Source organism: Erithacus rubecula (genome assembly GCF_903797595.1).
Source record: "Erithacus rubecula genome assembly, contig: SUPER_Z_unloc_2, whole genome shotgun sequence".
Lineage (NCBI taxonomy): Eukaryota > Metazoa > Chordata > Aves > Passeriformes > Muscicapidae > Erithacus > Erithacus rubecula.
This window is the reverse complement of record NW_027635860.1, coordinates 182,461-198,936: the sequence shown is the minus strand read 5'-3', so window position 1 is coordinate 198,936 and position 16,476 is coordinate 182,461. Positions and strand designations below refer to the sequence as shown.

Sequence of the window (16,476 nt, the reverse complement as noted above, 5' to 3'; positions counted from 1 at the left end):
AAGGCCAGGGTTTAGCTTTCCCTTGATGGGAGCACACCGAGCAGCCCAAAGGCTCCGGGCTTTGGAGGGTGATTTGCTTGTGCTTACTCGCTGCCTGCACTCAGACAAGCTCTCTGCATGGCATTGAGAGTACAGGACAAGAAGTCGTGGGCATCTTCCTCCCTGCCAAGCTGAAAGTGTTCTCCTATGCCTAAGAAAGAAGCTTGTAGTTCTGTCATACAGGAAGGGAAGAAAACCTGTCCAAGCACCTGGCATGACTTACGTCTGAAAACCTTGAGGACAGCCAAAGGCACGATGGCACTGACAGGGGAATGCAGGACCTTGTTCACGTGTGCTTCCATGATGCACATCATGCAGAAACCCTGCTGGTGACCTGGAGAGGGACACAGGAAGGTCCTTAGGTTAGCAAAACATCCACAGCAGTGGGAAACTCCTCCTCTTCCACTCCAGTGCAATACTCCACTCTTCCCAACGTCCAAGTGATCCCAGGGCATTTTAGTGTGCAGAAAATGTTCTTAGAAGGATGCTAAGCCCACAGTTTTCTGTGCAATTAGCCAAGAGGCTTTGACTTGGAATAAAGGAATAAAATGAATGAAGGAAAAAAGGAGAAGAGGAAAAAAGGCACAAAGAAATAAAGAAAATAAGGAAAAAAGAACCTGAGCTAGAAAGAAGTGCTTTCACGAAGGGTATGACAGCTGGGTAGGACAAGTGGCTTCTAGGCTTGAGTGTTTAAAGAACATAAACTCATAGGGCTGACAATGGGGCTGTTCTCCTAAATTGCAGGATCTGGGAATCTTTGGGACTCAGTTAAGAGATGTTCAGGATGTTCCTAAAAGCACTCACAGGCCTGGCTGTGCTCTCGGGACAGCAGGTAGTTGGCCAGTGGCGGGGTGTAGGTTCAGGCACTGCAGGACAGCGTTGAGGAGCAGGTGTTGCCCACATGACGAGCCTGCTCCAGCACTCTGTCTCTGCTGCCACACCATGCAAATCTTCTCCGGTGGGAAGAGGATCGTTTTTGGAGGATCCATTCCCTCGGCAATGACTGCAGAGAAATTCCATTTGGAAAGAGATGAGACAAGGAACTAAAGCATCTTTAAACCTGCAGTTTTCTACACAAGCAGTCAGGACAACCAGCTTGAACCTTGAGCTCAGTATCAGGGGAAGCCTAGCACTGCCATTGAAATTCATTGGTTTGGAAATGTCTGTTCCCCTGCTTACTTTGCAGAGTCCAACAAAGTCCAGCTCTGATTTCTGGGCCTCAGGGTACGTTCCTTTCTCACCAGAGCTCTAGACTGGATTCTCAGGTCAAGCTTTCCCTGATTGTAACTGACTGCAACTTATTGAAAACAAGCAAGTACTGAACACAAAAGTTAATTCAGGGATGTCAGACCTCTCTATGAGCATTGATGTTGCAAAGTCTTGTACACAGTGACAAAGGAGAGACAAAAGGTGTTTTCCTGTGACTAGTCATAAACACTTGGGTCAGGCTGGCTGCTCTCAGCAAACATCCCAGAGCTCACTCTAGGCTGTGAGCACATCATTCTGGGATCTGAGCACCAGTCATGTCAGTTGTCTGTGGGGAGTCGCAAAGTCCAAACCTGCCAGTGAAGCTGTTACTCACAGGAATTGTTCCCTGTTGTGGCCATGGCCTCTCTGAGGAACAGAGGGCACAGCTCTGGATGATGGTCCAGAAAGAGGACAGTGTCAATCCCCTCACCTGATTGCAAAGAAATTTCTGTAGCTCAGCAAAAGAATAAAAATTCCACATAAATACAACCTAGAGAAAGAACAGGCTTTGCCATCAAGAGTTTCAGTGGTGCTTGTACCAGCAGCTGAACTGCAGATTCACACCTTTGTGATGGGTGACAGAGCCCCAGGAGGTTCAAAGGTCCTGAAGTGCTCCAGTGCAAGTCACCTTCTCTGAACAGTCTGTGCTGCTGCTGTCACAGCATCAACAGCAGAGCTCTCTGGCTTCCCCCCTCCTCTGCAGGAGTGACCAGCATTCAGCCACTAACTTAACTACTGCCTTTGCTGCTCTCCTTTTTCTGTCTCACTCCCTCGTGCAGCAGCCAAGGTGGGCTTTTGCCACTCTGGGCTGAGCCCGGCCCCTCAGACTGCAGTCACCCCCTACTTACCTATCCTAGGCTATAGTAAAGAAAAGAGAATCAGCAACTAAGAACTCTAGCCTAGCCTGTATCTGGGCAGCCTACAGAGGTGTAACAGCTCAGCCTTCGGCTAGGAAGGTATAAACCAGCCTAGACTTTTATCTCCTTCCCCTATGCTCTATCTCAAGAGGCCAACCATACTTACCTGTGAGGGGATGAAAGTTGAAGGGGACAGAAAACAACGAATCTCTGAAAGGAAGAGAGGTGAGTAGGAGAAAGGTGAACTGTCCTGAAGACCAGCTGGTTCGTTGGCCTGTTCTCAGGACACTGAGCACTGGGCAGGTGAGATCAGAGTCACCCAAGAGGTGCCACACCTCTGCCCTCAGTGACATGGGGACATGCAGAGATGTGTCTCCTGGAGACCACGGAACCACAGAACCCTCCTGGGCACAGGAACCCACCTGGCTCCTCTCCCAGGTGCCAGGCACTGGGACACCCCTGTGCTCTGATGAACAGGGGTTCCTTGGCTGGCAGAGCCTCCCTTGGGTGAAGGAGAAGTGAGCTCCTTCCCCAAAGCACAGAGCCCAGTGAGCACAGGCCTGCCCAGAGCTGTCACAAGCCAGGTCACACTTCTGTCTGGCCTACACGAAGCACAGAAAAACACTCTATAACTCACAAAATAAGTTCTAAGAGTAGCTGTGTATTTATTTAGCACTGGGGGGCATGGGGGACAGCTCCTGCAACAATATGCACACCTTTGGCATACACAATTTGCCTAATACATATCCATTGCCTCCCCACTTCACATGGAAATTAGTTTCACTCCTCTTTGCACTGCCCTTTGTTCCTTTTAGGTTGCATCCTGAGGTCAGATGACTGTTGCTGCTTTTATTACTGGAAGCAGCAATTTATGATTTACACGACCTGCTACAGCATCATGCCAGATTCTCTTCCAAGAAAGTGAAAACTGATTCAGTTCAGGCAGCAGCCAAATCACTTGTCTGAAAAGACTGCAAAAATCCTGTAAGAGGAAGAGAAGAAGGCAAAGGCAGAAGCCCAAACAAAAAATGCATTCCATGTTTTCTGAAAAAGGGTGGAAAGGGAACTCTACACTACTCATTCTATTCATAAGTATTGTGTTTTCATTAAAAAAAAAAAAAAACAAACTAATTTGCACAAAGCATCTTCATTTAATGATGAATAGCTCAAGTGAACAGGACCATTGATATGGAGAAAGGCTAAAGAATAAGGAGTAGCAGTTGAAGTACCTCTTTTTGCAGCTGTACCTTCTCTTTCCCCAAAGCCAGGAACACTGTTTGCAGCATTCCTACCTTACTCTTAAATCTTTCCATATCTCGTTTTAGCTCTTCATCAAGACTCCCTTCCAGCATGCCACACAATTCCTGAGCACTAGTGAAAAGACTCTGAGTTTCTGTTTCTCCTATATTACTGTTGATAAGGCAATCCTTGGGAACATCATTATGAAATTCACAGTATTTTTGAAGTTTCATTTCTGTTATAGAATGTGCATTTTCATCACTTGCACAAACAGCTCTTATTTTAGGAAGAGTATTAGAAACGTCACCCAAAATACTTGATTTTAAGCTATGTCTCAGGGAGTAAGCAGGACCTTCCTCTGCATTTTTACTACTTCCATTATCATTCTCTTCTGCTTCCATTGTAGGCATTTTCTTTTTCTCTCCTTTTCCTAGAGTCACCTTTCTGTTATCTACACTGTTAATGCCAGTTTCTTCATCTGTATTCCAGGTATCTTCTACATTTGTCTTGAAGCTATTATGATCCAGAAGAATTGGAAGCACAATTTCCATTTTAGGTACTTTTCCACCCAGTTTAAGTTTAGTATCTCCAAATTCACCTTGGCTTTCTAACTTATTCTGCCACAGGAGATGAAATAATGTGAGAACTCTTCAACTCTTCACCAAAGCCATCTTCTGGTATTTCTTCCACAAGGGAAGCAGTTTTCCCAGCTTCATTTTCACCAAACAACTGTTTCAGCTCTGCTGTAATGTTTTTAAAATTTGTTTTCAATTCCTTTTGCTCACTTTCAACCCATATTCTTTCATATCTTTCTTCCCAAGTTTTTAGATTTGACTCCTTGTCAGCACTGTGCAATTCTTCACTTTTTGTTACGGCTTTCTGATGTGAAACTTCTGCTTTGTCAGTCTGATTTTCACGGGCTGATTTTTCTATCCGGTTGGTAGTTTCTAAAATATATTTATCCTTAAGTAAACAGGTACAGACAAAAAGATGACCAAGAAAAAGGAAGTTACAGTTAGTACAGGTGATTTCTATTGCAAACCCATTCTATCATGTAACAGAAATAGCAACATCTAGATATTTGAAAAGAAATGTTTATAATATAAATCAAGGGGTTCTAAATTAAAGGTTCACTGACACCTTTTTCTCAAAAATAAAGGAGTTATAAAGGAGTTACTAGCTATTAGCACTAAGGAGAAACAGCAGCTTTTTGGAGTTGTCTCAGTGAGGGTTACTTTCACCTTTAGGCCTGCCTGCTTTCTGCCACCAGTGGCCTTTGTTAAAAAGCAATTTATTTTTTCATATTTTATTGCTTTAATACAATTTTACTTTAGAACTGCCAATGTTTCCTCATCTTCTTTCCTCCATTATTCTACTGTCTGGCATTTTACAGTTCCCTGCCAGCCAAGCTAATACAGTGTTAATGAACACGACAACCTTTTAATTGTCCACCGCATGGAGAACTGGGCCTATTTCTTCACCCAAGGTGCCGAAATGTTAAATTCCATTCTGAGCTCCAAAGAAAAAGCATTTATTAGGGAAACTTGTCCATTCCTTCCCTTATCCCAAAAGTCATGAAGCCAAACTTATGTGAAAACCATACCATGCCTCACTCAACCCCGCCCAGTCTTCTCACATCCCTCACCCCATGGCCCTGCTCCTCAACAGCTCTGGCTGCTTCCATCATGTGTTACATTTCTCCCCAAATGCTCCTTCCCCATATGCTTCCTAGTGCCTTCCATACAGGGCTAAGACCATGCAACTCATCTCTCTCTTCTTGATAGCCAAGCCCTTCTCCGCAAAAATTCCTGCCTTCAGAACAGGGAAGGAGCACCTCAGCTACCATCTGTGTCAGCCTCTCCATTCCCCAAATTCATTGTCCAACCATTACCACCTCTCAGTAGGCCTAAGTTCCATGCCCTGTTAATATTTCATCATGTCTGGGTGTGGGGTAGAAGTAATTTGCTCCACTGCCCCTTGAGATGCTACAGAAGATTCCAGACCCCTCTATCCAGGCCTCTGCCTCTCCTGCTGTAGGTCTAACAGGACACCTGCCTTATTCCTGTCTAAAATGCCCTCTGAAAAAGCCTTTTCAAACACTTAGTATTAACATGGCCAAACAAGCACATATTATGCAGAGGCAGCGAAAGCACCTGAGAAGATCAAAACATTTAACTTTTGTTTCTTCTTCTCTTATCAAGTGGAAGACCAAGCATACTTCATCAAATATATCAGTATACTAGAAAGACAAGTTTTCTTCTTTACTTGAATGTGCATTTGGCATAGAGAAAAAAATTAATTTTACTGCACTGTTTCTCAGTACCATCCAAAACAAAAAACACTGAACAAGGTCTAAGCAAACCAGCCAGAAACAAATTAGTGTAACAGGAGTATTTAATATAATGAGAAGTATTTTTCCCCATCATAAGAAGTCTGCATCCCATTTTACTTCAGGCTTTTAGACAACCTTTATCTACAGAATTCTCACAAATTATTCACTGACTGCTAAGTTTCCTTTCCTTTACATCTGTATAATACATCATTCTTTACTTTACAGCGTGTAATACAATTTACCGATTAAGACTCTTCATTCCAAATCTTAAGTCTTACATACCCACACTCTGTAGTTTTCAACGGCATCCTTATCCTCTTCTTTTCCAGCTGCTGATGACATATGAAAAGTAGATCCTGAGTACTCACCTACAGTGAGAAAACTGTATTTTGATAACCATCAGGACCTAATATTATTTATTTCCATTTGGAGTGCATCTTCAATCATATTTGTGAGAGAAATTTTAACACAAAATAATGCATCCCCTCTAATCTGTGAGGTCTTCAATACAAAAATTACCAAAACTAAACTAGAGATGCATCTGTGTACATTTCCTCTTTACAGGGCATTTAAAGGAAATTTGCTGAAAATCACTGGAAGTGGTCACAAATCAACCAATCCTGTTTCTTAAAGGTGGATTATCCTGATCTCTCTCTTTGAAATGCTGTGTGCCATACACTAACTAGTTACATGGCTCCAGCAATGGGATTTCCCTGTGTGCATGCATGCAGTGCACAAAAAATCATGAAAAAAAAAAAATCACAGCTTTGAAATAGTTTTAGATCCCAGCTTCTCTCTATGAAATAAATCTATCTCTAGACATGGATCTGGACTGAGTATTTCAAACTGCTACCTTATCTCTTGCAGAAGACACAGACGGGAACTGAAAGTTCTGTAATGCTGAGAAACAATCCACGATCTGAACACTCGGCTCATACTGTTGAAAACCAGTTTCCACTCTTCCCTCTCTAAGAATTCTATATAATATGGGCAGGTCAAAAACTTCCCAGAAGCACTCCCTCTGGTAGCTACCCTGAATCTCTGTTACCCCAGAAAATTGCATTCCAGATAATCCCAGATACAATCTAGAAGCAGCACCTCACTGTCATTGTTCTTGTAGAGGACATGTTGTACACTTTCAAGTGACAAGTTTGCAGAAAGAAACAAGTCTTAGCAACTCAAGTGGGGAATCTAAAAACAAGAGATGGAGGCTTTGCAGCCTTATCACTCTGCCCTTCCTGTCTTGCTTCATAATTCCATGGATTCCAAACAATAGCCTTTCTATACACAGAGTTTCACTGCTAAAGGACATGATATCCTTCCCACAAGAAAAAAAGAGAAATGAGCAAGACTGGGAAAAATAGGTAGGTATCATCATAAAAATAAAAAAGGGCACAAACTCACTTGGCATTTTCTGCTTTAGGTGACTACTTTTGCAAACCTTCATTCCTTGAAGGGCTCTTAACATTTGATAAAAACTCAGAATTACAACTTTATGTTTGAACTGGAGTCTGAGCTCCTCAGTCAGTCATCAAGGTCTCCAGAACTCAATTCTGGCCCCAAGCTACACAGTGTGAAGTAACGACCTTTTACTCCCACCTCACTGCTGGGTAAAATTTCTGAGGTCTTTTCTAGATTTGATTGTTGGGTATTTCAGCACAAGGCATTTCACAACACACAGCAGTCATTAGTGGATTGACTGCACTTATTTCACAGGGCTCTTATGATGATCTCTTGGTAACTCTGATGCATACATGTCTGATAAATACTAAACACAATAATAACAGCAATAATTAGACATTATCTAGGAATAATGTTCTACAAGAAACACAGGCATTTTCCCCTTTTCCTTGCTTTTCAACAAGAGGAGCTTTAGACTTCACTCATGCTTGTAGATATCCCAACACCAAGCCATTTGCTGGAGCAGATGAAAGCTCCAGCCAGCAGTAAAAACAGACAGATGTGTTGGTGGTCAAGGAACACTTAGTATCACCGAAATTACTGCAGAGAGTGTCCGAAGTTATCGCTACCAAGACTGCTGTCATCAAAAGCAACTATTTAGTCTTGCCCATCAGAGAAGTTTTCAACAGCAGCTATGCTGAGTTTGAAGTCTCAGTCTTCAAGTAAGATTTAGGAGCCTATAAGATCTATTTCACATAGCATTTAATCAATCTTGGGGTTCCCTGTGTACTGGCAGAGAACAAGGGAAAAGGCAGAAAAGACACAAGGCAACAATGTTCTTCCATCTTCAGGACTGCCTGAAAAGGGGAGATGACAACATGTATGCTGGAGGAAGCCAACACCACAGAAAAGTAGATGACAGGAGGCAGCAAACATGTACAGGTGCATATTTCAGTAGTCCTTCCATTTACAGAACACCTTGTTAAAACATATCATAATTTGAGCAATAATTTAAAAGGAGGGAAAGATTTGCAATTGCAATGTGTCTGTCCATGAAAGAACAGGATAGAGATGGTCATGAATACCTTCAATATCCTCGATATCTTCTAAATCAAATTCCTGCAACAGATCTGCAAAGCATAAAACAGATGCCTTATTAAATACTCCTAAAAGATTATGAAGCTAAACTCAGAACCACTTAATGCAAATATTACCTGATTTCTGCTGCCTCTTTTCAGGAGATGTTTCATGCATTTTCAAAGCAGATATGGGAATCCTCAGCTACAAAAGACAATTCAATGATGAAACAACAAATTCAAAGTAACTACAAACTATTTAAAGAGCAGAGTAAATAGTCAGTCTGACAGGAACAAATGCTTACCTGTGAATTGCTAGGTTTCTCCAAAATGCCTAAAAGTGAAAAATATTTTGAGAAATGTTATTTTTTAAAATTGTGGGTACCTTTTACTCCATTCAACATCAGTAGTTTCTAAAATTGAGTATTAGTCACAAGCATTATTTCATCAAGAGTACAACACTGACCATTCAATTTACCTCATCATGCAGCGTGTGTCATAGCATACAAGAAAAGAACAATGCATACTTCCCACCATGCCCTTTGAATTTAAAAAATAATTACCACAGAACTAGGACAATATAGGTTAAGCAGTAAGGTCATGCTTGCTAACAGAACAAGATTAAAATATTTAGTCCTTTTGAGGAGCTGAATCCTGCTTTCTGAAAGGATTCTTTCAAAAGCCAAAGCTGGTCTGCTGTAAGGAACGATCATAAAACAGCATTATGACTGTGATTATTCTGCAAGTGCTTAATATTGAGGAGCATTTTCCTTTCCATTGATAGAGCTAAGAAAACATGGGTGCAGACACCATAGATGTCTAACAAGGTAAAATCATGTCAGTGTTCATGTTGGGGTTTAGCTGGCAGGGGAACAGCAGAAATAAATGTATGGTCTTAATCTACATTTATAACATAGTTCCAAATATTTGTTTAAATTTTGTCCAACACCAAATAATTTCCAAACCCACACAATGCCACCTACATTTCTCCAATTCTCTGCTTAAGTCATCTTATACTTTGAGTCCTCTCGCTAAATAAGTGTATGAAAGAATATTTAGAATTATTAAGAATGGCTCCGTGGCAAAAATTTTGTATTCAAATACATTTTTCTATATAAAAAAAACCCCTCAAACCAACATTAAAAAACAAACAGCATTCAATTTCAGTAAACATGGTGGTCCAGCAGTGTGCAAAGACCTTAGAAAGATTACTATAAACACCTTTTACTATCTTTTCACACTGATCCTAAACTTGTCTTAGTAGAACTCTTGTCTAAGCAGAATTCCATGAAAAACAGTTAACTACATTTGAAGCTCCTGGAAGCCTGTCAAGTTTTGCTCAAGATGCTCAAGAGACAGCATCACAAACTACAGGCAGAAATCCTCACCAAAACCCCCTGTACTTGCAGTCCTATTTTAGATTGTAGGCAAAGCACAACATAAAGCTAGCAAAATGCTACCAAAGTTAAGCTGGGGGGGACAAAAATGCAAAGCCAGATTACAGCTGTCTTATGCTGCATTATCATCTAAGAATGTCAAATGCTGAGAAATGGCAGCCCTAATAGACAATACACTGCCATTGCTATGAAACAAGAACCTGAATCAAAAACACTACATACTCACCTGAAGAACACAAATATTGCAAAGAATTTCCTTTACAAACTGGCCAGCAAGTGCTGTGATTACTGGCATTAATTCCCAAACAGTAAGCACTTCATTGGTATGGTTTGCTCTCACACAATGACAGCATTTCTAAGACAGACACCAATAAAAGTTGACTTTAGCCTATAAATGCTCATAAACACTGGCCCACCAGGAAGTTACCATTGTCACTTTCCCCTGAAACAAACTGGCAGCATGGTCCATGTCTCTCTGCAGCTGGCAGCAGCACACCACATGGGAGATTTCTTGGCATTTCAGAATCTGCCTGTGTAGCCTAAAACAGACAAAGAAGAATTGGTACAAATGCATTTTCAACTCATTTCTATACAAAAAGTTCCTGCTGAATCAATTAATGTAGCACGGTATCAAGTATATTGTAGATACAAAAACATTTTTAAGGTCTTTGACGAGAATCCATCAAAAGGCAACATACTGGAAAATCACAGCAATTGTGCTTGTTTTCAGATCTTAGGCAAAACCTTCACAACACTATTCTGCCACACTGACAAACCTTGACAAACCGGACAACTTCAAACAAGAATTAACTCAATGGTAGCTCAAGATACAGGTTGTGAAACAACATCTGCATGTCTGCGGTGCTCCAACATTTGCACTCAACTTGTAAATGACATTCAAGTTGGTACTGACATTCCCTAGGCATATATCCTGTGGTGGTAAATGAACACACTGCTGCTCCCAACTGCATGCATTTGGACTGCACAAAAGATTAGCAAGGCAGAGCTTACAACTACCTTAAAAGTAATATTTTAACCTTGTATTTTTAAGAAGGGGATGGGAAGAGTTCTCAAAAGAAGAACCAGAGGGACTTAGCTACAGATCTTGCTGATTGCCACAGACAGGAAGAACAAAAAAGGCAAACAAGGCCAGCATATGCAGTGTCACTGTTGAACATGACTTTCAAGAGGGCCAGAGTACACCTACAAAAGGTAGAGAGGATCTGTGCAGAAGCAGCTAGATGACATCTAGGTTGTAGACTCCAAGGGCAACAGCTAACCAGCTCAGCAGACTAGGGCTGTATGGTGAAAAAGCAATAATCCTGCCAGCCTCTGTGAAAAGGTCAGAGTATTTGAAGTAGCAAGGACCTTCACAGTTTCACTACTATACTAGAAACAAAATTCAAAGGGCAATTGCTGAGACCCAAGCCATTAGCTCAGTTCAACTTCATCCCAATCCTAACTGAGCAGCTGGCATAGAGGAGAAGTATTTCAAGTGCCCCCCAGTTAGAAACATAGCGCAAAAGAAAAAAAGGAGGAAATACGCCTTATCAACAGCAGTGTCCAAATCAAAAGGAGGCTCTCAAGTGATTCTGGATCTTACTCCTACTTCCTGCAGTGGTAACCCTTGTGTCCTTCACAAAACGTACCTCTTAATCCCAGGGAGATTCAGCATCTTCCTCTTGCTCTGCTCCCACTGTTTTGGAAGGGTACCTGCAAATAAGGGAAGAAGTGAGATGCTTGAGCCTTTGTGCATCCAAAGATGCAGGTTCCATCGGTGAGGACAAACTAAGAACCAAGTTGTATTCAAGCACTTCTTCCCACCCAGACACATCACGTTATCTCCTTTACACTTCCAGCTCCTTTTGCTTCCTTTCTATCAGAAGCTGGCTGTGCACAACAGCTGATAAAGCTGCAGGCAATATCCAACATACTTGGGTAACACTCAGAAGATCCTCCAACATCCTGCAGTTCTCTTGAATACAGAGTTAAGGTCTCCCAGCCTACAATTCCAAAACTTGGCATTTACTGTCACTTTCCACTGTACAGGGGGTACCATAGAAATATCATACAAAACCTCCTCACACTAACATCCACAAAGTCACCAAGAAACAATGCTCCCTTTGATGTACTATTAGGAAAGATCTTTCCTGACAAAGTTGTTACCCAGCCCCTTCCCAGGTGCTAGACACCTAAGTATTGCTATTTAAAAATAAAGACTCAGATCTCAAATACTTAACCCAAACACATAAAAGCCATTTCCATACGGGGGGGGTTAAAATTCAAACCTCTTCTCTATCAGATGATTTTAAAGTTCAATCTCAAGGGCTTCCTAGCCAGATTTTCCTCTCCGATTTCTATTTTAAGCTACTCCATTAGGAAAAACTGATTCACTATTCAATTGTGTGGACACATACACATAAAGAAGGGGGAAGGAGCTGAATGCCTGTGAAGGCACTCCCCACACAAGACACAACTACTGGTTCCAATCTGAACTGTGACTACTTACTCTATGCCAAATACACACTTATGGTGAATCAAATACAGACAGATGAGCAGGTATAGGCACAACAGCAGGTTCTGCCAGGGCCCCCTGCACAGCATCTGAACAGCAGCTACATGTGCTCTAGGAACATCTACTTCAACAAGCTGCACTCTGGAGACAGACAATGGAAATGGTGCTTTCTCTTCCAACTGTCACACCTCAGGTCAGTATCAAAGTGCTCTACTCTGACTAGGCTGCTATTGTTTTCAAGTACACGCACATGGTGCTGGAGAGACCACCTACATTTTAAAACTGGACAAGGTGAGGCACTGGAACAGCTTTCTCTCAGCTTGACTCAAATCCTCCCCTGGCTTCAGCCAAGGTCAGTCACAGCCTTTCAATGTGACAGTGCTCATCATAAAAGGGAATACTGTTGTCACTCAAGACATTCTAGTCCTCCTTCTCTTTTCCATCTGTGCATTTTTTAGACCACTTCAGGGAGAATGCAGAACAAATCAAGAATGGCACTTGCTTCATATTGCATTGCTTGGCATACAGTTTCAGTTCTTTTAAGAATGAATGAAAAGCAACACAATCTGCTTTCCTTCTCTGCCAATGCCCATTAGGACTCACAGGCAAGAGAATATTTTGCTATCATAGGAATCAATCACCATTTAAATTCACTTTCTGTGCATTAATATTTGCAGATGAAGAACTTGGCTCAGGATTTACAAAGTCATTTCCCTCACCAGAGTTGTCCTTTGAAGCTTTGTGGACTTCATGCCTATCATTACAAACAGAATCTTTCAAATCCTCAACACCTGGAGTTTGTAGCTTTCTGCCAGCACCGTCCTTCTCCTCTTCTTTGTAGTCAGATGATTCTTCCTAAAAGAGACCAACCAAAACAGCTGAAAAGAACACAAACATCATCTTTGCTCTTCCTCCATAAGCAATTCCTCGTGTCAGTCTAACTTCTAGCTTCATTGAAGTTACAACATTCCAGAGCATATTGCTTTTTTCCCCCTACTTTGCTCCACAGAAAATCATTCAATTCCTGCTCTCAATCTTATCCAAAACTCCTTTTGTTTCCTCACTTTCAGCTATCACACCATGAATTTTCTTAAATGGTAGTGAAACTTCATGGACAAAAACTGTAACAGACCTGATAAAAATCTAACCCATTCCAGAGTCTACTGCCTCCTCTTTTTCCATACTCTATTACCATACCATAGCAAAGAAACTGTTTTGACTCCAAGTAAGATGCTAACATCAAAAATGAATGATGAAAAGATGTGTGAAAAATAAGCATTAAAATAAATCCAGTTTACTATGTTTCTTACCTATACGACCATTAGAAAATACCCTTGTGATTTAATCATTCTTATATACTTACTTCAGTACTTGAATGAAATGCTGCTCTCCAATCTTCTTCTTGCTCATTTAAGTGCAAGTTTTCACTTTCTTGTTTCAGTGCTTTACAGACTTTATCATCTACTCCTTCATATTCCTCTTCAGTATCTTCACCATGCACATGTTCAGGTTTGACAGAGGTTGGTCTTTCACCTTCAGATCCTGGGGTTTTTTCTGCTAACCAAGAATTATTGCCACTTTCAAAGCTATCACTGAAGTTGGACTTTTCCTCCTTAACACCACAACTATTTAAGACAGGCTGAGGTATCTCTTTTTTCCAGTCTGTCATTTCAGAGCCTGCAAAACAGGAGTCAGCCTTCTTATGAAATGTCTCCTCAATCATGCTTTTCCTGTTCAAGCTTTCTTGCATATCTTGCAGATTATTTCCATTTTGAAAGACAGCTTGTTTTGGTACTGACTTGCAAGATATTTCATTCTTCACGATCTTAGGAGACATTGCCGTTTTATTTCCTTGAAACTTTTCACAAGACCCAGCTATGAAGGACACTGCAGTATCAACAGAATCCTTCACTTTTTCATCATGTTCTTTAGTTATTTCATGATCATCACAGACATCTCCAGTTCCACACTGAGCATCCCCTTCATGCTTAGCTTTATTGAAATACTCTAATTTCTGATTAATTTCCCCTTTAGATTCTGTTTTATCTTCTTCCAGTATTTCATTAGACTGAGTTTCTTCATCTTCCAGCTCTTCCTCCTCCTTTTCATCTTCAGTAAAATCTTCATCCTCATCCTCCTCCTCCTCCTCCTCCTCCTCCTCCTCCTCCTCCTCCTCCTCCTCCTCCTCCTCCTCCTCATAATCTTCATTACCATCTCCATTGTCATTTTCATCCTCTTCCTCCTCCTCCTCCTCCTCTTCCTCCTCCAATTCTTCATCCAGGTTGCATGCAGCTGAGACATCTTGATTAAAAAATTCTTCACTGTCTCCTTTGTTCACATTTGCACCTGATGGGATTCTTTCTTTGAGACTTTTCTTTGGCGACTTAGGACTTTCAATTCTAGAACCACCACCATCACCTTAAAGAACAAAAAAAAAAAAAAAAAGAAAAATGCATATGAACAGAAGGAATTATGTAAACAGTAATTGGCATGTTATCAGATTAATGTACAAAAGAGGAGTCCTTTGGGAATATTTAGAAATGGAGAAATTAGGTTAGGCAGGATGGACGATGAACTTGATGAAGGAAAAGGACTTAAGAGGGGATTAATATCTTCATTTTAATTACTTATTTTATTCTGAATTATTAACATCATAAATGTTTACAAATGCTACTTTCCTCATTTACTATTTAAACAAAAACCCCGAAATCAACAAAAAAAAAAACCTACTTAGCAAGTCCATGTTATACATCAGTACATCATGCTACCTTTTGCAAATAACTTACTGTTTTTCCTGAACTGCTGTGAAGCACTCATTAACAGTGTCAGGCTTGGCTTCTGCAGCTTCTGTAAATAAAGATGTAAGAATTTTTTTTTAAACAGTAACAACACAACAAATCCTTTCTTCACATGAAATCTTGAACAGTAAATATAATCAGAATGTCCTTAGGATAGTGTCAGCTCTATCCTGTACTTCTAACTACCCAAACAACACTCCTCTCATATCCAATTCAGTAAGTATTTCACACTCTGCAGGCACCCTTCTGCAAACTGTTTCCAAAAATGCTCATGTGCATAGAAATCTGTTTCTAATATTTGTAATACTTAAGTAAAATTAAATTAGATTTAAAAGTGCATTTTCAGGATGCTTACTTGCAAATGTGTGCAAGGTAAGTAACTATTAAGATCCCCATACTTAATGCATAAATTTAGTCCCTGCAAGAGCACTAAAAAATAAAACCCCTAAATTTCAAAATCATTGCAGAAAAAGTATCATTTCTATTTAAATCAGTGCAAGAAAAGGAAATCAAGTAAAATCTAAACATGCTTGCATCTCCAGCACTACAGAGTGGGTTGAACTACCACACTCAGGTTCCACATCACTGCATAATGCCAGTGCAACAGAGTTGATGCTCCAGACATCACTCAGAAGCTGATCATTCTAAGGATCATTAGTAAAAACAGCAGGCATGAGAGCTTGTAACTAACAAAAAGAGTACTACCCGAGCACTGAAAAAAAAAAGAGGAAAAACATGCAGTGTGAGATCACATGCAAGTACTGAATGTCATCTTATAGAAGAAAATAGATGACCCATTTGAGTAACTCATTTGCTCATTGAGCACTCTTGAAGAACCTGCTGAGGAAAGGAGAACTAGGTGATGAAGGATTTTTGTAGATCTTGATAAATAAATGCCCTTTATCACTTAGGAATTTGTCCCCAAATCTACAGAAAACAGTAACAATGATTAAAGCAGAACAGGATAGGTTATAATAACAACTTGCAAATTTTTGAAGTCTGCAAATCTGACTCCCATGAACAAGAAAAAAATAGAACTATATGGTTATCTTGTCACCTACTGCTTTTTGGCTCCAAATTACAAATCTACTGCATATTGTGTCACAGCTACAGATCCTTTAGAAAAAACTCACAGTAGAAGGAAGGCTGGTAGGCCAGAGATTGCTTTAAATAGAAAACAATCATGACTGGAGCTGCAGTTTCTTTCAGTTCCAAAGAAAATTTGCCTTCAAGCCCCTTCTTTTTACAGGGTATTTTTCCTGTAAATGCACCATAGCTTGGGGGTAAAATCAAGTTCTTCTTCCTCAGAAGTATGCCAACTGTCATCGTTCCCCTCTTTCTCAGAGCTTCTTTAAAAGCAAAGCAAAATGAGTACTGTGTCTCTCAAGTCATTCCTCAGCTAAGTGTTTGATATTTTTCAAGTCTCACCTTATTGAGTCTCCTTGGGAGAAGTCATCTATTGCTGTTCAAACATTAATCATCAAGTTGCAATTAAATTTAGCATGCTAAAAATTAACCATTTAAAATTAAATATTGAACATGGACAACTTTACACATCATAACAGAATGATGCT

General features: G+C 40.5%; 1 protein-coding gene and 2 long non-coding RNA genes across 3 annotated transcripts in view; all 3 read right to left on the bottom strand.

Moving 5' to 3' along the window:
- Positions 1–16,476, bottom strand: part of LOC306814806 (uncharacterized protein) — a 52,837-nt gene that overhangs the window by 26,324 nt on the left and 10,037 nt on the right. The window contains 5 exon segments of the mRNA XM_079331255.1: positions 12,824–12,959; positions 13,468–14,522; positions 14,891–14,951; positions 16,179–16,251; positions 16,331–16,364. Of these exon segments, the coding sequence (XP_079187381.1) occupies positions 12,824–12,959; positions 13,468–14,522; positions 14,891–14,951; positions 16,179–16,251; positions 16,331–16,364 (1,359 nt within the window).
- LOC306814808 lies at positions 16–897 on the bottom strand. The gene is made up of 3 exons (XR_013777249.1): positions 844–897; positions 263–373; positions 16–190 (listed from the first exon to the last, which is right to left on the bottom strand). It is a non-coding gene; the product is annotated as an uncharacterized lncRNA (long non-coding RNA).
- On the bottom strand, positions 5,996–11,290 carry LOC306814807. The gene is made up of 5 exons (XR_013777248.1): positions 11,239–11,290; positions 10,017–10,128; positions 8,331–8,526; positions 8,202–8,246; positions 5,996–6,083 (listed from the first exon to the last, which is right to left on the bottom strand). It is a non-coding gene; the product is annotated as an uncharacterized lncRNA (long non-coding RNA).